Genomic DNA, 23,292 nt, shown 5'->3' with positions numbered 1-23,292 from the left:
TTGATCGATTGAAAAATTAAAAAGTTGTAGCATTTAGAATATGACGCCGCAAAAAGAAAATATTTATTTTACCAAAATGTTTCTATCATGCAAGATTAATAAAACATGAAAATCACCATATACATTATACACTTCCCCCCTGCAAAGAGTTTCTATGTACTGCCCGTTTTTGCGTGGGTTTCCTCCCAGACTCCAAAGACATACTGATAGGGGGAAAAAAGATATAAATTAATCCCCTTATTGTGCCTTTCTCTACATGCGTTTTCGTTGAGACTCATGTCTCAGTCGTATAGACTCAAGTTATGGGTTACTAGCTGTTACCCGCGACTTCGTCAGCGGTGATTTGAGAATTGGGTGGATACAGATTTGTTAAATGTTTGCGTACTTTAAAAAGTGGAGCGGATAGAAAATTCTCTAGGGCGCGTAGTGTGCTGGTCTTCATCAAACATGCCATTCCCGGAGCGTGGGGGAGGTAGGCTGCTGAAGTATGTGACCCGAAACTCAGTCTGAAAGGTCTTTAAATATCAGTAAATGCCAGTCAGTGGGGTTAGGGGCTACCTGAGAGGCGACAATACAGAGTTTGTGGGTGGAACTACTAAGAAGTGTGTGTGATTGTGGAGCTGCTGTAATCTGTCCTGGTTTTGTGACCCTCCTGGCAAGAAGCCATGTCCTTTAGCCTCCGGAAAAGTAGCCTATGTTTCAATCCTGACTATAAAGTATATTTGTGGAAAATTTGAGGAAAATCCGTTCAGCCGTTTTAGCGTGATTAAGGAACAAACATATTAGTTGGATTAGCGGCCCGAATGTTTTCCCTATTTTGTGTTCTTACAGTTTGCACTGCTATATATCTGACTTACTAGAGAAATTGTTATGCCCTGTTTATACGACATTGTTACCTTTTTCTTTGTATAAATTGTTTAGCCTGCTCACTTTCACCTTGTGATGTGACGTGAGCACAAATTCTTGATCTGTTCCCCCCCCTTATGTACTTTTGAAAACCCTAATAAAAATACTTGAATAAAAAAAAGATATAAATTAAATACTTCCCACAAGAAATTTTTGTTGAATGTTTCCCACATTCAAATTTCTGAACATGACAATGGTTTACCCCTTGTGTGAATTCTCTGATGTGTAACAAAATTTGACTTCCACCTAAAATATTCCCCACATTCTGAACAAGAATATGGCTTCTCCCCTGTGTGAATTCTCTGATGTGTAACAAGATTTGATTTAGTTATAAAACATTTCCCACATTCTGAACATGAATATTGCTTCTCCCCTGCGTGAGATCTGTAATGTTCAACAAGAACTGATTTTCTTGTAAAACATTTCCCACATTCTGAACATGAATATGGCTTCTCCCCTGTGTGAATTCTGTGATGTGTAACAAGATTTGATTTACTTGTAAAACAATTCCCACATTCTGAACATGAATATGGCTTCTCCCCTGTGTGAATTCTGTGATGTGTAACAAGATTTGATTTACTTGTAAAACAATTCCCACATTCTGAACATGAATATGGCTTCTCCCCTGTGTGAATTCTCTGATGTGTAACAAGATCTGATTTAGATGTAAAACATTTCCCACATTCTGAACATGAATATGGCTTCACCTCTTTGTGAATCTTTTCTTGTGTAACAGTCTGTGATGGATTAGAAGATAGGATGTGTATAGAAGAAAGAAATGATAGATCTTGGCTGTGAAGGGCTGAGGGAATATCTGGGGTAATGGCATGTTCTTCATATGTATCTTGTGTGATACCACCATCATCTGCTTTATAATCTGAAGATATCAGATGTTCCTCTGAGCTCCTGGTACAGTCATCTGCCAAGAAGAAAACTGATTTTATAATGTATGAATATTATATCATTAACATTATATTAAGATTTTATAGCATTTCTATATAAAAATGTCCATACAAATTACAAGGCATTGAGTGAAATTCAGTGACTAACTGACTTAGGCTCTATTCACATAAGCATTGTTATTCCTCTTGTTTTGCTCCATTATAGGAGAAGAACAATGAAACTATAACTGAAACATTGGTTTCTATGATGAATCCCAACTGCGTCTGACCAATCCCATTGACTATAATTGTGTCCAATGACATTCCCCCACTAGCCTGGCATTTTTTCCATATTCCGCTACATAGTCCTTACTACAGGATGATTCAAAAAGGAAGGTGCAAAACTATCGGCCTGTACTTCTAGGAACATCAGTGGTAAATGGTCAGAGGCTAAAAATCAAGGCAAGACTGGCTTATGGTCCATTGTTATTGTTAATATTAATTATTAAAACTGGATCCTTAAAATACCCTCAATTCTAATTGTCACTACAGCAGTATAATGGTGAACATAGAATGAAAGAAATTGGAAGTCTTACCAATGTCAATAGGCGGGGTATCCACATTGGTGGAGCATCATAGGGAAGAACAGAAAATCCCTATTTTTACCCTATACGGTTTTGTCCTTAACGCACCCCATTTAGCGCACGTAACACATTGAAATCAATGGGTTAAAAAGCTTCCCATTGATTTCAATGTGTTACACGCGCTAAACAGAACCCATTGAAATCAATGGGATTCTGTTTTGCAGCGCTCACTCTGACACGAGTTTACATGTCAGAATCAACTCTGCGTTACATCGTGGGAAGGACCCTTAGAATTGGGGTAGTAGCAGGATGGGGATTCTATGTAGGTGAGGATATAACGTATTGTTCCATCTTTACCTGTGCTGGGCTGGCTGTCACCTTGTATGTATACAGAACATTATATTTTAGAATTGGGGTAGTAACAGGATGGGGACTTTATGTAGGTGAGGATAATGTGGGTCAGGTGTCAAAGATGTCTGTGCTGAAAACTTTACAGAGACAAGTCACTGCTGGAAGAATTGTTCATGGCGGTCCAGAGGGAAGAGACGAGAAATGTGAACCAGACGTCACATGTAACTCACAAAATGTAACTGCACTGTATTCACCTAAATGGTCTGTAGAGCCGAAATCTACTACTGTGTGGTCACTGTATAGTAATAATATCGATAGAACTGCTTGGGGGCCCACGTGGATATGTTTGTCCCCCTGTGCCAAACCCTTAGTGCCACCGTTTTGGGGTAGATTGCTGGCCTCTGAAACAGTATCCATTGCCATGAAAGCTAGAAGTCTACTGAAGGATCTCAGGCTTGTCTTTGTACTGCTTCTATTACAAGCTGGTGTATGCGGCCTATAATAGATGTGCAGTAATTTTTGCAATGCATTGATTTGTGGGTGGAGAACCATAAAAAATTCAGGTTTGGTTGAACCCAAAGTGTTTGTTTGAAAAAATTCATAAAGAACTGGCTCATTATGAACCAATTCCTCATCTCTAGTTACTACTCACCTGGGCAATCACCTGTAGAAATCTCCTCCTTACCCCTCACATATGTCTCCGGAGCATTAATATTGTTCAGATCTTCACCCAGATACAAAAGCTGTGAAACAAATAGTGTAAAGTCACCAGACGGATGGAGAAGTCACGTGGGATGTTTTATAGGAGAAGAAAAGATCATTCATTATCATGACCACCAAAAATGACAGCAGGAGTTATCTGAAAAAATAGCTGCAGGTCTCCGGGATAAATCCACCATGTTGTCATCTACCTGATGTCTATGTCTCATGTCTATGGTCAGCTTTATCCTGCCATCTCCATCTTTCTCATTACACAAGTACAAAACATCTAATACTGTGAGATAAAACCAGACTGACCACGAGACCTGTACAGCCCTTCTACAGGGCAGAGGAAGATTTCATGTCACCTTATCTCCATCTATCTGATCATCCTGGAGGACATTTTCTTCCTTACAGTCCTGTAGTAGAAGAGGACTGGGACATCTCTCCGGTGATGTTCTCTTACTGGATGGAACTGGAGGAAACACATACAGGGGCTGAATTCATTCTTTCCATACAGATAATGAGAGGCCGTGTGTATTTAGTCATGTCTATTACCTGCTGATGTGAGGGGCTGCTGATCCTCCATCATCACCTCCTTGTACACATCTTTGTGTCCTTCTAAATACTCCCACTCCTCCATGGAGAAATAGACAGTGACATCCTGACACCTTATAGGAACCTGACAACACAATGATACAGTCATCATCAGATCCCTTCATAGAGCTCCTGTATAATGTCCCAGCATTCCCAGCAGTGTCACCTCTCCAGTCAGCAGCTCAATCATCTTGTTGGTGAGTTCTAGGATCTTCTGTCCATTGATCTCCTCCTGTATCAGGGAATCAGGTGGAGGCCCTGGGATTCGGCTCAGGGTTCTCCCCCATTCTTCAGATACAGGATCCTGACGGCGCCCACTAGAGGTCTTCTTCACTACTGTGTATTCCTGTTTATGGAGAGACACATTAATAAATATCACTCCATCCATTCCCAGAGTCCCTCACCTCTCCAGTCATATCATCTGTTATTACTATAGATAAGAATGATGTAATGTGACATCATCAGAATCTCTCACCTCTCCAGTAAGCTGCTGCAGGATCTCTAAGGTGAGATGTAATATTTTCTCTGCCATCTTGTCCTTATCCACTGAGAGGATCCTATACTGTAGGAACATGATTGGAAAGAATATAAGTCAATGTAAAGTCATATACAATGCCATGTATATATAGACTATTCCTGGAGATAATAAGATATAACATGAGGAGATAATACGGGTAGATCTTGTATATTCTCTCTCTGTATATGGATTGGGGCAGGAGCTGAATAACAGTAGTTTGTGTGGATATGGGCTGGGTAAATGAACACGTACTTGACAGCCGCTATGTAGCACATGGTGACGTATTATTGCATCACTGTCACTACATGGTCTTACTTAGAGATGGGCAAACCTAACAAGATGTGTTTCAGGTTGAACAAGTTTGGATAAAACTGGAAGTGAAATTATTATTATTGACTTCAGTGGGAGCCGCTCACTTCTTTTTTCTGCTAACTAGTAGTGGGAAAAAAAAGCGAGATGATCTATCTTGTTGTGGATTCCGCGGCTGACTCAGCCACAGCGTCCGTGGCGCGAGACTCCCTACCAATTAGGCCCATTCATTCAGGCCTAATCTGGAGCGGAATGCAACAACGGGATGCTGGTGCACTGCATTGTGGCTAACTGCGTGGTATGGTTCACACGTGGAATCCAATTTCTGCCATGTGAACATACCCCAAGGGGCCTCTAGTATGACAAAGATTTTGCAATTAAATCACATGGTGAATGGTATAAATAAAATTGTAAAACAATATAGTATACCCCAGAATAGTTCATGAAAATATTTAACTGAATCTGCAAAAAAAAACCAAGCCCATGTGCAGCTCTTACTGGAACACAAAAATCTAATATTATTTACCATGATAGACCTGACCCAGAGGAAAAAGGATCAGGTTTTTGTTTTCTGCTGCTCTGTAAATAGTGTAAAGTAATGGTGGAAATAATGTTCTGTTTTGTTTTCTGTCCCCCAACCATTCCCCAAAAAGTCAATCAATAAATTATATGTACCAGACAATATTGCCATGAAAAATGACAACTTGTCCCGTGAAAAACAAGTCCCCATACATCTACAGTGGACAAGTAATATAGTTCTGGCTGCTGGAACACAGTAATGTAAAATCTCCATAATGGGCTCAGTAATAAAGGAGAAAGGAAGGGACTTCAGCCCCATCTGTGTCCTGTACAATGCAGATGGAGGACAATGGTGAAGGATCATTCAGTCCCTGTCTCTGCTCACAGCAGATTAGAAGCAGCAGAGGAGATGTAGTGACATTATACCTTCTGCTCCCAAACCACCGGAAGTAGAGATCAGAGTGGACTGCGGTGGGGGAAGGGGAGTGTTAGTTTTTATTTGTGTATTTTTCTGTGGGGAACAGAAGGAGAAGACATTATACTGCGGGGAGCACAATGAGGGGGCATTATACTGCAGGGAGCACAATGAGGGGGCATTATACTGCAGGGAGCACAATGAGGGGGCATTATACTGCAAGGAGCACAATGAGGGGGCATTATACTGCAAGAAGCACAATGAGGGGGCATTATACTGCGGGGAGCACAATGAGGGGGCATTATACTGCGGGGAGCACAATGAGGGGGCATTATACTGCGGGGAGCACAATGAGGGGGCATTATACTGCAAGGAGCACAATGAGGGGGCATTATACTGCAAGGAGCACAATGAGGGGGCATTATACTGCAAGGAGCACAATGAGGGGGCATTATACTGCAGGGAGCACAATGAGGGGGCATTATACTGCAAGGAGCACAATGAGGGGGCATTATACTGCAAGGAGCACAATGAGGGGGCATTATACTGCAAGAAGCACAATGAGGGGGCATTATACTGCGGGGAACACAATGAGGGGGCATTATACTGCGGGGAGCACAATGAGGGGGCATTATACTACAGGGAGCACAATGAGGGGGCATTATACTGCGGGGAGCACAATGAGGGGGCATTATACTGCGGGGAGCACAATGAGGGGGCTTAACCCCTTCCCGATATCCACCGTAATAGTATGGCGCATGTCGGGTGTGTAACTATGGCAACCGCCATAGCCGCCGGGTGTCTACTGCTTTAAGCTGTAGACAACCGGCTCTAATGTATCTGATCGGTCCCCGAACCGATCGGAGGCATTAGCCCCTCCAGCGCCATGGTCAAAGGCGCTAGAGGCGCCATTTTCCCGGCGGCACATACTCCAGGGCCTACATCACGTTGTCATGACAGCCGGGAGCCTTTACAAGGCTCCCCGGCCGGTCTACAAGCTCTATCTTTTGCAGGCTGGTCTATGCAGCCTGCAAAAGAGAGGATGATTTTTTTACAATGCATTAGCATTGTAATGCATTGCATTAGTGATCAGACCCCCTGGGGTTTAAGACCCCTAGGGGGTCTAATAAATGCAAAAAAAAATGTTAAAAAAAGTAAAAAAAAAATATAAAAAATTATAAAAAGTATTAAAAATTAAAATCACCCCCCTTTCCCTAGAACACATATAAAAGTAGTTAAAAACTGTGAAACACATACATGTTAGGTATCCCTTTGTCTGAAATCGCCCGCTCTACAAAGCTATAAAAATATTTTTCCTGTTCGGTAAACACCGTAGCGGGAAAAATAGTCAAAAGTGCCAAACCGCCGTTTTTTCACTCTTTTGATTGATAAAAATTTGAATAAAAAGTGATCAAAGCAATAATATTTCCCGAAAATGGTAGAACTAAAAAGTACACCCGGCCCCGCAAAAAAAGACGCCCTTTTTTTAAGGGGTCAAAATGTAAATACAACCGTATAAATTTGGTATCCCTGGAACCGTACCGAAACACAGAATACAGGGGACATGTCATTTTGGCTGCACAGTGAACACCGTAAAACCAAAGCCCGTAAGTAAGTCGCAGAAATGCATTTTTTCTTCAAATCCACCACATTCTGATTTTTTTTCCAGCTTCCCAGTACATTCTACAGAATAATTAATGGCGGCATCATGAAGAAAAATTTGTCCCGCAAAAATTAAGACCTCATATGGCTCTGAGAGCGGAGAAATAAAAAAGTTATGGGGTATAGAAGGAGGGGAGTCAAAAAACAAAAATCAAAAAATGTCATCGGCGGGAAAGGGTTAATACCGTGTGGGGAACTAAACAAGGCGGGACGTTATATACGTTATATATCTGGGACATGAATGACTGGGACATTACATTGTGTGTTGGTCACAATGCCATGTCTGGGCTACTAAAGGGGCATATTGGGGCATGTGCGGGTTGATGTGGCTCAGTAATCCTAACAATGACCGTGATTATACACACACATTATATATATAGATATATACACACTGACCTCCACCTGTACACTATATATATAGGAGAGGAGGAATCGTCCTGCTGTTGTCCTGGAAGAGCTAAAGGACCTGTGATGATGTCATGACCATGTGATCATATGTGGGAGGAGTCAGGTTTCTTGTTACTCTGCTGGAATAGCTAAAGGACCTGTGATGATGTCATAGTCAGTGCCCGGCGTTTGTAGGCAATGTATGAATGGTTGTGACTAAATACTAGACGCCGTAAGGACCTGGTCCTTACGGCGTCTAGTATTTAGCCAGCTCAGTGTGAGCTGTCTATTTCCCATTACTGGTAAGGACCTTTATGCCCCCTAGTGGTCGGGTCCTTAACTGAGATAGTATTTAGCGGTCTCACACTGAACTGGCTATTTACTATACTCCGTAAGGACCTTTTCCATGTATCCTATACTTACAAGGTTTCATACCGGTGAGGTCCTTTCCAGTGATAGTATTTAGCTGTCTCACACTGAACTGGCTATTTACTATACTCCGTAAGGACCTTTTCTTATGTCTCACACTGTATCCATGTATCATATACTGTACTTAGGAGGTGTCAGATGGTATAAGATAGTATATAGTCAGTGTATGAAGAGATCTGTGAGGAAAGAGAACATGTTGTATTGTTTGACGGTCCGTGACCCAGATAATGTGAATCCCCTCATTGAATGTAAGACTGCCATGAGACGACATGGCCATTATTCAGTGTGGTGTGAATGTAGGCTTATAATATGAGTACTGTATACTGCTTATATGTAGTAGATAACTGCATTGAAATCAATGGGAGCGTATACGGCCCACAAAAGCTCACACGGCATATACATGCCACATCACGCGGCACTTTACTCCGTGTTTACTCACCCTTAGGCCGGCTTCACACAGACATTACAGTATGAGACACTGAAGCTGCGATGAAGCAGAGACTCCTAACATCATTAACAACTATACTGCTGACAACAAAATGTATCCATGTGAAGCCGGCCTTAGGGTGCCATTACACGTGTGGTCTTTATTCACATTAGCGCATGTGCTGCTGTTTCTACGCTGATCAAAAACCCACCTGTGTAATAGCAGCCCTAGGGCGGGTTCAGGCTGCCCTTGTTAATGTCCATTGATGGCCGACAGCAACGAACATAAACTGCAGCAGAGAAATGGACAGAGACAGTCAGTGACCATTCCCATTAACACTAATGTAAAGAACATGATGGACGCTGTCTCCCATCTGTCCTCCGTCTCTCCTCCATCTTCCATCATTTACGTTTAGTTTTCTGACTGTAGAATAAGTTGGCCGCACCGGACATTTTCCTTCCTTTACAAAAATAACGGAAGAAACACAAGAGACAGAAAAAGGATAAGAAGACGGCGTCCTTAATGGGTTTTTTGTAACATTCTAGTCAATGGGAACAGACACAGGAGGATGAGGAGGCTCCATCTATGTCTGTTGCTCTCATCCTATGACAGATGACAGTAACGGACATGTATAACAGTAGTGTGAACGTAACCTTACTCCATCATGTTCTAGGTCTTCCACTACTGTATGCAGAGATCTTGTTGTGCCTTGATGGGTCAGAGTCGCTTTGGTGACACAAGAGGTGGGGGTGGGGTAAGTTATGGCTAATTGTTGGATTTCTTACTATTAAAGCTATGACACTCAGAAAACACTATTTACACTTTTATTTTTGTAAAATTTTATTTTGGGGGCAAAAAAATAAAACATACATAAAGTAAAAACAACAAAATAACAGCAAAACATGAACAAACTCAAGGTCACTTTTTAAAGGGATCCTATCATTCAAATGCAAGTGCACAGGCTGGCCGGTGGCCATTATTTTGGAGGCCGCTACGCACGCATGCACAGTACGCTCCTGTAGTTGTATGGAGAACAGGAGCCTACTGCATATGCGTGCGTAGCGGCCTCCAAAAAAATAGCTGCCAGCCGGCCTGTGCACTCCGCTCTTGCCTGCGTCCCATTGGCAGAACCGACTTCGCAGGCGCCGGAGTGTGACCCAAGAGAAGACGCAGAAGAGGCGGTTGCTGTTGAAGATGGAGGCGTCGCTGGAGAGAGTTCTCTGGCAGCATTGGGGACGCCCCCAGTGCTGTCTGAGCGCTGCTGCGAAAGAACTCATTTGCATACCGGTAAAAAACTATTTTTACCGAATGGCGGGCCGGAGACGAATAGCCTTTCTTAAGGCTATTCTGACGTGTCAGCTAGAAAAAAAAGTGTTTAAATGATAGGATCCCTTTAAGGCTATTCCGACATGTTAGTCATAAAAAATGCGTTTGAATGATAGGATCCCTTTAAATAATTGTACCCCTTCCCGACATCCGTAATAGTACATGTTGGACCTTTAAAGATGGCGGCCATCATAGCCACTGGGTCTTCACAGTATTGTATAATGGAGACCCGATACTAATGAGTGCAGATATAACTACATCCAGGTATATCCCACTATCCCCCATGTCCCTCCAGTGTATCCCACATTACTAACAATCATCCTACTATCCCCCCCCCCCCCCCCCAAGTCCCTCCAGTGTACCCCACATTACTAACAAGCACCACACTATCCCCCATGTCCCTCCAGTGTACCCCACATTACTAACAAGCACCGCACTGTCCTCCATGTCCCTCCAGTGTACCCCACATTACTAACAAGCACCGCACTGTCCTCCATGTCCCTCCAGTGTACCCCACATTACTAACAAGCACCGCACTGTCCTCCATGTCCCTCCAGTGTACCCCACATTACTAACAAGCACCGCACTGTCCTCCATGTCCCTCCAGTGTACCCCACATTACTAACAAGCACCACACTATCCTCCATGTCCCTCCGGTGTATCCCCACATTACTAACAAGCACCGCACTGTCCTCCATGTCCCTCCAGTGTACCCCACATTACTAACAAGCACCGCACTGTCCTCCATGTCCCTCCAGTGTACCCCACATTACTAACAAGCACCGCACTGTCCTCCATGTCCCTCCAGTGTACCCCACATTACTAACAAGCACCGCACTGTCCTCCATGTCCCTCCAGTGTACCCCACATTACTAACAAGCACCGCACTGTCCTCCATGTCCCTCCAGTGTACCCCACATTACTAACAAGCACCGCACTGTCCTCCATGTCCCTCCAGTGTACCCCACATTACTAACAAGCACCTCACTATCTCCTATGTCCCTCCAGTGTACCCCACATTACTAACAAGCACCACACTGTCCTCCATGTCCCTCCGGTGTATCCCCACATTACTAACAAGCACCGCACTGTCCTCCATGTCCCTCCAGTGTATCCCACATTACTAACAATCATCCTACTATCCCCCCCCCCCCCAAGTCTCTCCAGTGTACCCCACATTACTAACAAGCACCACACTATCCTCCATGTCCCTCCGGTGTATCCCCACATTACTAACAAGCACCGCACTGTCCTCCATGTCCCTCCAGTGTACCCCACATTACTAACAAGCACCGCACTGTCCTCCATGTCCCTCCAGTGTACCCCAAATTACTAACAAGCACCGCACTATCCCACATGTCCCTCCGGTGTATCCCCACATTACTAACAAGCACCGCACTGTCCTCCATGTCCCTCCAGTGTACCCCACATTACTAACAAGCACCGCACTATCCTCCATGTCCCTCCGGTGTATCCCCACATTACTAACAAGCACCGCACTATCCCCACATTACTAACAAGCACCTCACTATCTCCCATGTCCCTCCAGTGTACCCCACATTACTAACAAGCACCGCACTATCCCCCATGTCCCTCCGGTGTATCCCCACATTACTAACAAGCACCGCACTATCCTCCATGTCCCTCCGGTGTATCCCCACATTACTAACAAGCACCGCACTATCCCCCATGTCCCTCCAGTGTACCCCACATTACTAACAAGCACCGCACTGTCCTCCATGTCCTTCCAGTGTACCCCACATTACTAACAAGCACCGCACTATCCCCCATGTCCCTCCAGTGTACCCCACATTACTAACAAGCACCGCACTGTCCTCCATGTCCCTCCAGTGTACCCCACATTACTAACAAGCACCGCACTGTCCTCCATGTCCTTCCAGTGTACCCCACATTACTAACAAGCACCGCACTGTCCTCCATGTCCTTCCAGTTTGCCCCCACACTGTTACTATCCCCCATGAACCTTAAAGAGCAGCCATTCCATTCAGACTGGTGTGCAAAACACCCAAACTCTTATCACCCCTGTGCATGATGCCCACGGGGAGGGGTTACCTTGTGGTGACCAGATAGCTCCTTTAAGCCTGCCCCCGCAATGCTAGCATTTCACCAATATCCATATATTTCCTGTGCACCCCCTCACAAGCAGTCTACAGCTCTCTAGTGCACCCCCATAGGGTTAAGCACTCCACAGCTCAGAGCCCCCCAAACAAGTTTCCCACAGCTCCCCATGTGTCTATTAAGGCTGAAGCCCAACGTGGCAGAAACACCACAGCAAAAACCGCAGCGTTTACAGGCCCTGCAAAGTGGATAGGAGTCTAGCGAATCCCATCCACAAATATCAGAAAATACCTGGGGAGTTTATGGACGTTGCAGCAATGGAAACTATATCTATGGAAACGCTGGCAGACTCCCTATAAGTAAATCGAAAGTGGAAAGTCCACAGAGGAAAACTGCGCATTTTATGGCGCTGTGGGAAGATCGCAATGTGTTTCCATAGAGGTTTTTCCTGCAGGACTTTTTGGCTGTGGCCCCCTATGTGGGTCTTTAACCTAAAGCACATTGTCAATCACCTCTGCACCACCAATGGAGGAGTTTCTTTGCGCCTCTTATGCAAACCTTAGGCCGGGTTCACATGGGGTATTTTGGACCGGAACATGAGACGAAGGCTGCCTCAGGTTTCGGTACAAAATACGGGTAGCCGCAACTGGATGTCAGTGAAGCGCACTCCGCTCCGTATTAGGTCCAAATGAATGGGCCTAGTCTGGAGGACTACACCCCCCCCCCCCACAGTACACCCTGCATCTCTCCTCCCACACTACGCCCTGCCCCCCACCCTCTCTCCTCCCACACTGCGCCCTGCCCCCCACCCTCTCTCCCCCACACTGCGCCCTGCCCCCCACCCTCTCTCCCCCACACTGCGCCCTGCCCCCCACCCTCTCTCCCCCACACTGCGCCCTGCCCCCCACCCTCTCTCCCCCACACTGCGCCCTGCCCCCCACCCTCTCTCCCCCACACTGCGCCCTGCCCCCCACCCTCTCTCCCCCACACTGCGCCCTGCCCCCCACCCTCTCTCCCCCACACTGCGCCCTGCCCCCCACCCTCTCTCCCCCACACTGCGCCCTGCCCCCCACCCTCTCTCCCCCACACTGCGCCCTGCCCCCCACCCTCTCTCCCCCACACTGCGCCCTGCCCCCCACCCTCTCTCCCCCACACTGCGCCCTGCCCCCCACCCTCTCTCCCCCACACTGCGCCCTGCCCCCCACCCTCTCTCCCCCACACTGCGCCCTGCCCCCCACCCTCTCTCCCCCACACTGCGCCCTGCCCCCCACCCTCTCTCCCCCACACTGCGCCCTGCCCCCCACCCTCTCTCCCCCACACTGCGCCCTGCCCCCCACCCTCTCTCCCCCACACTGCGCCCTGCCCCCCACCCTCTCTCCCCCAAACTGCGCCCTGCCCCCCACACTGCGCCCTGCCCCCCACACTGCGCCCTGCCCCCCACACTGCGCCCTGCCCCCCACACTGCGCCCTGCCCCCCACCCTCTCTCCCCCACTGCGCCCTGCCCCCCACCCTCTCTCCCCCACACTGCGCCCTGCCCCCCACCCTCTCTCCCCCACACTGCGCCCTGCCCCCCACCCTCTCTCCCCCACACTGCGCCCTGCCCCCCACCCTCTCTCCCCCACACTGCGCCCTGCCCCCCACCCTCTCTCCCCCACACTGCGCCCTGCCCCCCACCCTCTCTCCCCCACACTGCGCCCTGCCCCCCACCCTCTCTCCCCCACACTGCGCCCTGCCCCCCACCCTCTCTCCCCCACACTGCGCCCTGCCCCCCACCCTCTCTCCCCCACACTGCGCCCTGCCCCCCACCCTCTCTCCCCCACACTGCGCCCTGCCCCCCACCCTCTCTCCCCCACACTGCGCCCTGCCCCCCACCCTCTCTCCCCCACACTGCGCCCTGCCCCCCACCCTCTCTCCCCCACACTGCGCCCTGCCCCCCACCCTCTCTCCCCCACACTGCGCCCTGCCCCCCACCCTCTCTCCCCCACACTACGCCCTGCCCCCCACCCTCTCTCCCCCACACTACGCCCTGCCCCCCACCCTCTCTCCCCCACACTACGCCCTGCCCCCCACCCTCTCTCCCCCACACTACGCCCTGCCCCCCACCGTCTCTCCCCCACACTACGCCCTGCCCCCCACCGTCTCTCCCCCACACTACGCCCTGCCCCCCACCGTCTCTCCCCCACACTACGCCCTGCCCCCCACCGTCTCTCCCCCACACTACGCCCTGCCCCCCACCGTCTCTCCCCCACACTACGCCCTGCCCCCCACCGTCTCTCCCCCACACTACGCCCTGCCCCCCACCGTCTCTCCCCCACACTACGCCCTGCCCCCCACCGTCTCTCCCCCACACTACGCCCTGCCCCCCACCGTCTCTCCCCCACACTACGCCCTGCCCCCCACCGTCTCTCCCCCACACTACGCCCTGCCCCCCACCCTCTCTCCCCCACACTACGCCCTGCCCCCCACCCTCTCTCCCCCACACTACGCCCTGCCCCCCACCCTCTCTCCCCCACACTACGCCCTGCCCCCCACTACGCCCTGCCCCCCACCCTCTCTCCCCCACACTACGCCCTGCCCCCCACCGTCTCTCCCCCACACTACGCCCTGCACTCCCCCACACTACACCCTGCACCCCACCATACTACACCCTGCACCCCACCATCTCTCCCCCACACTACACCCTGCACTCCCCCACACTACACCCTGCACTCCCCCACACTACACCCTGCACTCCCCCACACTACACCCTGCACTCCCCCACACTACACCCTGTACCCCACCATCTCTCCCCCACACTACACCCCACATCTCTCCCCCACACTACACCCTGCACCCACACTACACCCTGCACCCCACCATCTCTCCCCCACACATCTCTCCCCCACACTACACCCTGCCCCCACATCTCTCCCCCACACTACACCCTGCACTCCCCCACACTACACCCTGCACCCCACCATCTCTCCCCCACACATCTCTCCCCCACACTACACCCTGCCCCCACATCTCTCCCCCACACTACACCCTGCCCCCACATCTCTCCCCCACACTACACCCTGCCCCCACATCTCTCCCCCACACTACACCCTGCACTCCCCCACACTACACCCTGCACCCCACCATCTCTCTCCCACACTACACCCTGCACCCCACATCTCTCCCCCACACTATACCCTGCACCCACACCCTGCCCCCACACTACACCCTGCACCCCACCATCTCTCCCCCACACTATACCCTGCACCCACACCCTGCCCCCACACTACACCCTGCACCCCACATCTCTCCCCCACACTATACCCTGCACCCCACCATCTCTCCCCCACACTACACCCTGCACCCCACCATCTCTCCCCCACACTACACCCTGCACCCCACCATCTCTCTCCCACACTACACCCTGCACCCCACATCTCTCCCCCACACTATACCCTGCACCCACACCCTGCCCCCACACTACACCCTGCACCCCACCATCTCTCCCCCACACTACACCCTGCACCCCACATCTCTCCCCCTCTCCACTACTCGTTGCAGGCCACCTACTGTATCTTCCCCCTTCACTACCTCGTGCACCTCACAGCAGCTCTCCATGTCGCTCCACTACACAGGATACAGTGGAAGGTCCTGCTTACAATTAAAGACACGCCTATCCGGTCATGTGACCTTGTGATGTCAGAAGGTCCTTACGGTGTCTAGTATTTAGCCTTTACCACGTCCTTCTGCCTCGCGGCGCCTATCACGCTGTGCTGTGGAGCGGGGAGGAACCCTCTGCTCACAGCGCTCGTCCATAGACGAGTATTATCAGGGAGGGAGGGGGCGTTCCTCCCCGCTCCACAGTACAGCGCGATAGGCGCCGCGAGGCAGAAGGACGTCTCTGGCTAATGGTCAGAAACGCCCTTCTGACCATAGAAGAGCTACGGTACTGGACCGTAAGCTCTTCACACCGGGCACAGATCGGGAAAGCCGACAGTGTGCTGAATTCAGCGCACTGTTAGCTTTCCGGCAGTATATAACACTGCATGTGCCCAGATATGGTGAAAGGTCCTCTTTAAGCAAATACTGGATTTGTCAGCGTTCCCTTGAATTTTGGACAGTTCCTCGTCAAATCGTTGTTTCGTGTCCCTTTCCGACTCTCCAGCTTGCTCCTCCTCCCGCCCCCCTTCCCACATTTTCCTTCACAAACAAAACCGACCGAACTAAAACTCCTGAGGCAACGGCAGAGCAGAGAACACCATCGGGTATCACAAAGCGCGCACGTGAGAGAGACAGAGAGATCATCGGAGATGCTGCTGCTGAACGAAGTGTAAGCGCCTGAGGGAGGGAAAGAGAGAGAGACACCGAGACCCCCTCATTAGTTGTCTGTATTGCGCGTGTGCGTACCGGTAAATCCCCCTGCTGGGCACCATGTCTTTAGGGGGCTCTACCAGTCCTCTGCTGAGGTCCAGTAACGGATCCTGTTCACTTACCTTTCCCCGCTCCTGCTTGTGGCCTCTCCTCTTCTGCTTCCGGGGCCGTCATTAATACTCTCGGTACTTTTAACTAGATCGGCATCTCCAGGACACTGATCTAGGTAAGAGGCATCCTACTGTTATCTTGTAAACCACAAGACGCTTCAGGCTTGCGGTTTACAAGTTGCCAAGAGAAGAGACAAGATGTCTGCTCCTCAGCACAGACTGGCGCGATAACGTCACAACATCGCTCCTCCTGAGCTGAGACACAGACGTCCTATATGTGATTATGGCGCATAGATCGCAGCTTAAGAAGAGGAGGCAAATATATACAAAAGATATGCACTCCTTACAGGGGAACAAATGATTCCAATAAATGGATGCCAAAAGTATTTGGGAAGTCCCATCACAAACTGTAATATAATACATTTCAGACCAAAATTCAATGTATGAAAAACTTTATTCCATAATCTTCATAGAAAAAAAAGTTAAACACACAGCCAATCAATAATAGAGTATCTGGATATTCGATGTCAAAGTCTGAATGTTTTGGTCTCAAGGACCTTCATCTGCATGACATCTAAAATTAGAATATACATTAGCCATATATTATCATATTTAGTGTAATCAGATAAAGTAATAAAAACCATGTGACTTCAAAATTTGGGTATAAATATAAAAGTATAACACCATAATCATCAAGTATATAAAAAAGTCACACAATATACAAATACTATAGAATTCAAATGAAGTACAGCAGTGAGACAAAAAACAAAGATTATGGAATAAAAGTTTTTGATACATCAGCACACCAAAATTCAATGTATTATACTACAACTAGAAGAGGAGGCGGCTGCTCTGTCCCCGTCCTTCAAAGGATCGCAGGTAGGCGAGTACAACTATGAATTTTTCTGTTGGGGGGGTATTTATGGAGCATTATAGCTATAAAGAGGATCATTTATATAAAGGGTAATTATGGGGCATTATGGCTATAAAAGGTGGAATCATTAGGTTGTCCAGGATAACAATTTTTTATATGAGGCCAGGGAAGGTGAAAAAATAAAAAAAATTAAGCAAAAACACTCACCTGTCCCTGCTGCTCTGGTTTCTCGCAGCTCGATCCGGTCCTGCTGCTCTAGTGTTTTCTTGTGGGGAAAGTTCCTGCCGCACATGACCTCTGAGGCCAATCAGCGACCACAGGAAAGGGACACGGGACGTCTCAGTGCGGTGACCCAACACTACAATAAGTTGGACCAGTGAAGTGGCCATAAAAAATTATGCCCAGACAACCTCTTTAAAGATGTTGGCTATAAATTGGAGCTACCCCTGAGGCGGCCAGGACCAAAACGAACATTGATTATGATATTAATCTGTTTTTCCTTAGTCCCAGCAGCAGCACAATGATGGGGTATTTCTGCCCCTGTGTGCTGGTAGGACAGAACAGAACTTTTAATATACTTGTCCCAATTCACTATTTACCTAAAGCAATCAGTAGGTGATGTTGAAGGCCTAGTCTGGAGGAAGCTTTTATTAGCAGTTGTCCAGATATGGGACTATGGAAACCCCTTGGATTCTGAGGGCCACAGCGACTGGTGAAAACGTACAGAGCTGAAGTTATGCCGAAAGGGAGAGAGGTAAACTCAAGATGCCTTAGGTGACCTTTCTGACCCCAGTGCTTCTCAAATACTTTCTGTGTGGAGGAAAAATTGGGATGTGCAAATAAGCGTCCTTGAGATCGAGTCTTCTTTTGAGGCTATGTCTGTTGAAGTATCTTAAGTTGATTATCATTCTCCAGTCCCCTGAAGAATTTGGCACCAAGAAATCTGGAGAATAGATGCCAGACCCTCGATGAAGAACTGGGACCTCCTTCATTACATATTTCTGCAGATCTTCCGTTACTGATTTTTGAAGTACTTCCTAGCAGATGATAACCTGACCTTCCGCATAGCTCCCTCACTGGAAGTGACCCCAACAGAGCAATGGTCAGAAGCAGCTGAATAAGATCACCTAAGAAAGCATTCTGCCCTCCTGTCCATCGGATCCTGTAGGTTGGATCCATCATCCGAGGGTAGTATAGGCAGCAAGAAATCTTCATTACCTCAATATAGACTATTGGTGGTGAACCCCATTTCACAAACTTGTCCTAGGAAATAAGGTTTAAAAATTCCTGGATAGTACAACGGCTCTCTCCGGGTGCTTTCATTCAGCCATCATTGCTTTTTGCAACTTGCATCCACTGTAAATGCCCTAAGCCCCCTATGCTGAAGCTTCCCCAGGATCAACATCAAGGTCACCTGAGATGATAGATTTAATAAGCTTCTGAAGAATAGGTCTCATCTAGAACTTGGAACTCCTCATCCAAGTGTAATACTGATCTAAATGGCTCAGCGCGTCTGGGCTTTTTAAGATGTAGAATCCTTTAGCTCCTTCTTTCAGTCTTGGAGATATTCCTTTACCCAAATTACTACATCTTTGATAGACGGTTCATCAGAGGGACCCTTGGGACGATACTGACGGCAGGTGTTCTACTCAGATCTGTCAGGTAGCGGAATCTCAAAAATTCTGCAGAGATATTTCCGTTTGGAAGATGTTTTTCTTCTAAAGGACTCCCCATCACCAGAGGCCGAGGATGACATCTATTTAAATAGAATAAAAAATAATATTCTGCAATAACAGGAAATGAAAAAAGTTTTTACCTAATAGCAAGAGGAGTTTGAGCTTAAAGAAACGTAAGTGGCCTTTCATGGCTCAGATGGGAATAGTCCTGTCTCTACCTCCCTGATGTGGCACAGACAGCCAAATGCGACAGGTTTACACCGTTTCTTTAACTCCAGGAGAGGTAAATGGTAGTAACTTTACGTAACTCCTGAGGTTAAGCCCTTCCCAATGATTCCCATAACAGTGCAGCGCTGTCCTTTTCACCACTCGGCTCCTTGCGATGAGGTCTGACTAACAATCCCAATAACATAAGGAATATATCGGCATTGTACTGCAGTGCAGGAGTATTGCAGTACATGATATAGGGGCTCTGCAAATCCCAGGTTTAAGTTCCCTTTCTGATTCATGACAAATATATTTGTCATGGTGGTCGTGCAGGTAATGCTAATGTATCCACATGATCCCATGATGCAGCGGCCAGGGTCATCTATCAGTCTAGCCCTTTCACTGCCAAGGGTCTCTGGAAATTTTGCACCTCCATTAGCCAGAGCAATTTTCACAGTTTTGAGATGGGTAAATCAAAGCTAAATTGCAACATTAAAAAAGCATCCATACCTATATATCTTCTTAAAGTAGACACCTGCAGCAATGTCTCAATGCCACTTGGTACTGTTTACGAACAGGCACCTTCATGCAATTTTGATTCAAAGTGAATGTTTTATGAAAAAATGCAAATAAATGTATATTAGTTGTTAAAAGTGGAAACCAAACAATAAATTATATTCACAAAACCTCCTGAGAGTTCAACATGTGCAGTGTTCATTCATATCACTATGGCCTACACCCGCATGCACGTGTCTTCAGAAAATCACTAGAACTGGAAGGAACAAAAATCTGCTTTGAAGCTGGAAATGTTAAGAAGTATTGTTAGAGTTAAGTCCTCCATCTTTGTATTTTGGCAGCCATCTTGTAATCTTTCACATATAAACTGTATAAGTATGTATTTTTCTGCTTAAGTCAAGGAGGCCCCTTGTTAGACTTTAAGGAATGTGATAATGAACGTTAATGCATAGGTTGCTAATCCTTATCTCTCAAGGGCCTCATTTTGAGAAGATGCAGCTGATTTTGTATATCTTTTATCTCCTTTACATGATGTATGGACACATAACCAACAAAAGTATTAATCTTATGGTATCTGGGCACTCTGTCATATTTTATGGTATATGAAGGTCACTTAGTGTGTGTATAGACACAGAGTCTATGGAACGTGTCATCTTATCTCTTTTGCCATGATATATACATATAGACATAGTCTGGGATGTTAGCTCACACATAAGTATTTTGAATCCTTCTTTGTTTCATGGGAAAGTCCATCCCAGTGTGGAAAGCTATAATGAGATGCAGATTATAATGAGCCTCAGCCAATAGCCATGTGCCAGGCTTGTCTTATATCTCTATAACCAATCATGATTGTACTGATTAGAATAGCCAAGCCAGCTCTTTGTCTGTAATGTATTTAAACTACCTTTTTCTTACAATAAAATCAGAACTCTTTTAATACACCATCATCTTGTGTCTTAATCAGTTCTCCAGGCCTAAAAGAAAGATGGCTTCAGTCCATCTAGGCCTGTTAATTAATTATCTAATTAGGGCCTCTACAACATACGGAGGGATCCATATGTCCCTATCAGTATCATCCTATAAAATGTAGGGAATACACACTGTGAAAAGTAAGTGAACCCCTAAACCCTATATATTTTTTGAAAGTAGACAACTTGAAAATTATACCCTGTTTCCCCGAAAATAAGACGGTGTCTTATATTAATTTTTGCTCCCAAAGATGCGCCATGTCTTATTTTCAGGGGGTGTCTTATTTTTTTTCAAAGAAGAATTCACATATATTGCTAAATATAAAAATTAAAATTTATTAAATTCTGTACAGTATAAAAATATTTTTATAGATTTGTAGAGCAGGCGATTTTGGACACAGGGGTACCTAACATGTACGGTATGTGTTTCACAGTATTTACATACTTTTATATGTGTTCTAGGGAAATGGGTTGATTTGAATTTTTAATACTTTTATTTTTTTATATATATATTTTTTTTTCTTTTTTTGCATTTATTAACCCCCTGTAATACATTACAGACAGGCAACCTGCCTTCAAAAGAAATGACGATTTTTTGCAATGCAATTATAAAGGTCTGATCACTAATGCAATGTAATGCATTAGTGATCAGACCTTTGCAATTGCATTGCAAAAAAATCATCATTTCTTTTGCAGGCTGCATAGAGCAGCCTGCAAAAGAAAAGCAGTGCAGACAGGCCGGGGAGCTTTTACAAGGCTCCCGGCTGTCATGCCAACATGATGTCGGCCCTGGAGCATGCTCCAGGTGCCGGCGATCACCGGCGCCAGAAGGGTTAATGCCCACGGTCGGTGTGGGCACCGACCGGAGGCATTAGCGCTGGATGTCTGCTGACACCAGGTGGCTATGGCGGCCGCCCGACTCCCGAGTGGCTGGCATAGTTAAACACCCGGCAGGATCCGGGTGTTTAACTATGCCGGCCACCCGGGAGTCGGGCGGCCGCCATAGCCGCCTGGTGTCTGCTGGTGTCAGCAGACACCCAGCGCTAATGCCTCCGGTCGGTGCCCACACACGCTCCCATAGAAATGAATGGAAGCGCCCGGCACGCCGATTAACCCCCCGCTTGCCGGCTACTTCCATTCATTTCTATTCAGTACGCCTTATTTTCGGGGGAGCGCCTTATATTAGGCAAGGCAGCAAAATGTCTTCCATGCCTTACTTTCGGGGTACGTCCTATTTTCGTGGAAACACGGTATATGTCTCAATGAATCATCAATAGCCACCTCCACCTTCATGCAACTTTGTGACATTTTTGAAAAAATACACTAAAACACATATTTGCGCTTAAAACTCATATTCAATCTAACATTCATATACAAAATACATTTATAATAATAGTTTAAGGTATAGACAATGTGTATATATACTATATGTACTGCAAACAACTACAACAAGAGCTCGGACTCCCAAAAACACGAATACAGAAGACAAGCAAAATTTTGCTGTTATTCACTAGAGATGAGCGAACACTAAAATGTTCGAGGTTCGAAATCCGATTCGAACAGCCGCTCACTGTTCGAGTGTTCGAACGGGTTTCAAACCCCATTATAGTCTATGGGGAACATATACTCGTTAAGGGGGAAACCCAAATCCGTCTCAGGAGGGTCACCAAGTCCACTATGACACCATAGGAAATTATGCCAACACCTCTGGAATGACACTGGGACAGCAGGGCAAGCATGTCTGGGGGCATCTAACACACCAAAGACCCTCTATTACCCCAACATCACAGCCTAACAACTACACACTTTACACACTCCAAAAAACCTCTATCAAAGTGGGAAAATACCTGGAAACCTTCTTTACTCCCCAAATGGATGGACACAAACCCCAATTTAAGCTCAACAAACAGTAACAACCACCCCTTTAAATCACGTTCCCCATGACAACCACGGATGGAATAGTCAATGGGAAATCCAAAAGCCCTCACCCTTAACTGTCATTTTGAGTGTGTGTGTGTGTGTGTGTGTGTGTGTGTGTGTGTGATGTGGTAAGACCTTCCAAAATTGACTTTTCTAGCCCTTAACATGAGCCCTTCCAAACAAAGTTACAGGACCTTAAACTGAGCTACCAGCAGAGATTGAGGCCCTTGGCATGAGTAGAGCCTTGCACCAGCAGTGTTTTTGGCCCTTAGGGTGAGTTGAGCCTTGTACCAGCGTGTGTCCCTTAACATCAGGCGGGCCCTAAGTTCTGCGCTTTGCACAAAAGTTCCACATTAACTAGGCTGAATGGTACAAACCTTAGTAGGCCCAAGAACCAGGAACAGGTCTTGCAATGGCTGTCGGATAACGCTTAAAGCACATTGTCCACCAGCTAGTCAGCCTCTACCTCCTCTCCTCCTCTTACCCAACAGTCTTGTCCTCCTTCCACCCAAAATTCCCAATCTTCCCAGAACAATAACCCCAACTGTCCCTGCTCCCCAGAGCTGTTCTCCCTTCCTTTGACTG

The 23,292-nt window shown here is 47.1% G+C and overlaps 1 protein-coding gene and 1 pseudogene across 1 annotated transcript; both read right to left on the bottom strand.

Moving 5' to 3' along the window:
* LOC142209930 (uncharacterized) overlaps window positions 1–23,292 on the bottom strand; it is a 520,021-nt pseudogene that overhangs the window by 384,844 nt on the left and 111,885 nt on the right.
* On the bottom strand, window positions 147–17,712 carry LOC142209077 (uncharacterized). Its single transcript, XM_075278020.1, has 7 exons — window positions 17,628–17,712; window positions 16,559–16,658; window positions 16,153–16,265; window positions 9,093–9,143; window positions 3,790–3,896; window positions 3,375–3,465; window positions 147–1,825 (listed from the first exon to the last, which is right to left on the bottom strand). The coding sequence occupies exons 1-7, from the start codon at window positions 17,710–17,712 to the stop codon at window positions 1,080–1,082; spliced, it is 1,293 nt and encodes a 430-aa protein (XP_075134121.1). The 3' UTR covers window positions 147–1,079.

The sequence above is a fragment of the Leptodactylus fuscus genome, chromosome 6, assembly GCF_031893055.1.
Source record: "Leptodactylus fuscus isolate aLepFus1 chromosome 6, aLepFus1.hap2, whole genome shotgun sequence".
In the NCBI taxonomy this organism is placed as follows: domain Eukaryota; kingdom Metazoa; phylum Chordata; class Amphibia; order Anura; family Leptodactylidae; genus Leptodactylus; species Leptodactylus fuscus.
The sequence above is the reverse complement of the archived record's forward strand: the minus strand, read 5'-3'. Positions and strand labels throughout refer to the sequence as shown.

Excerpts from the sequence above, each read along its gene's own strand:
- LOC142209077 (XM_075278020.1), bottom strand. The coding sequence starts at position 17,712 with ATGTGCGGCAGGAACTTTCCCCACAAGAAAACACTAGAGCAGCAGGAC. Across the intron at positions 16,659-17,627 it reads AACCAGAGCAGCAGGGACAG|ATCAGTGTCCTGGAGATGCC; the intron begins GTGAGTGTTTTT and ends CCTCTTACCTAG. Across the intron at positions 9,144-16,152 it reads AGGGAACGCTGACAAATCCA|GAAGGAAAATGTCCGGTGCG; the intron begins GTATTTGCTTAA and ends ATTTTTGTAAAG.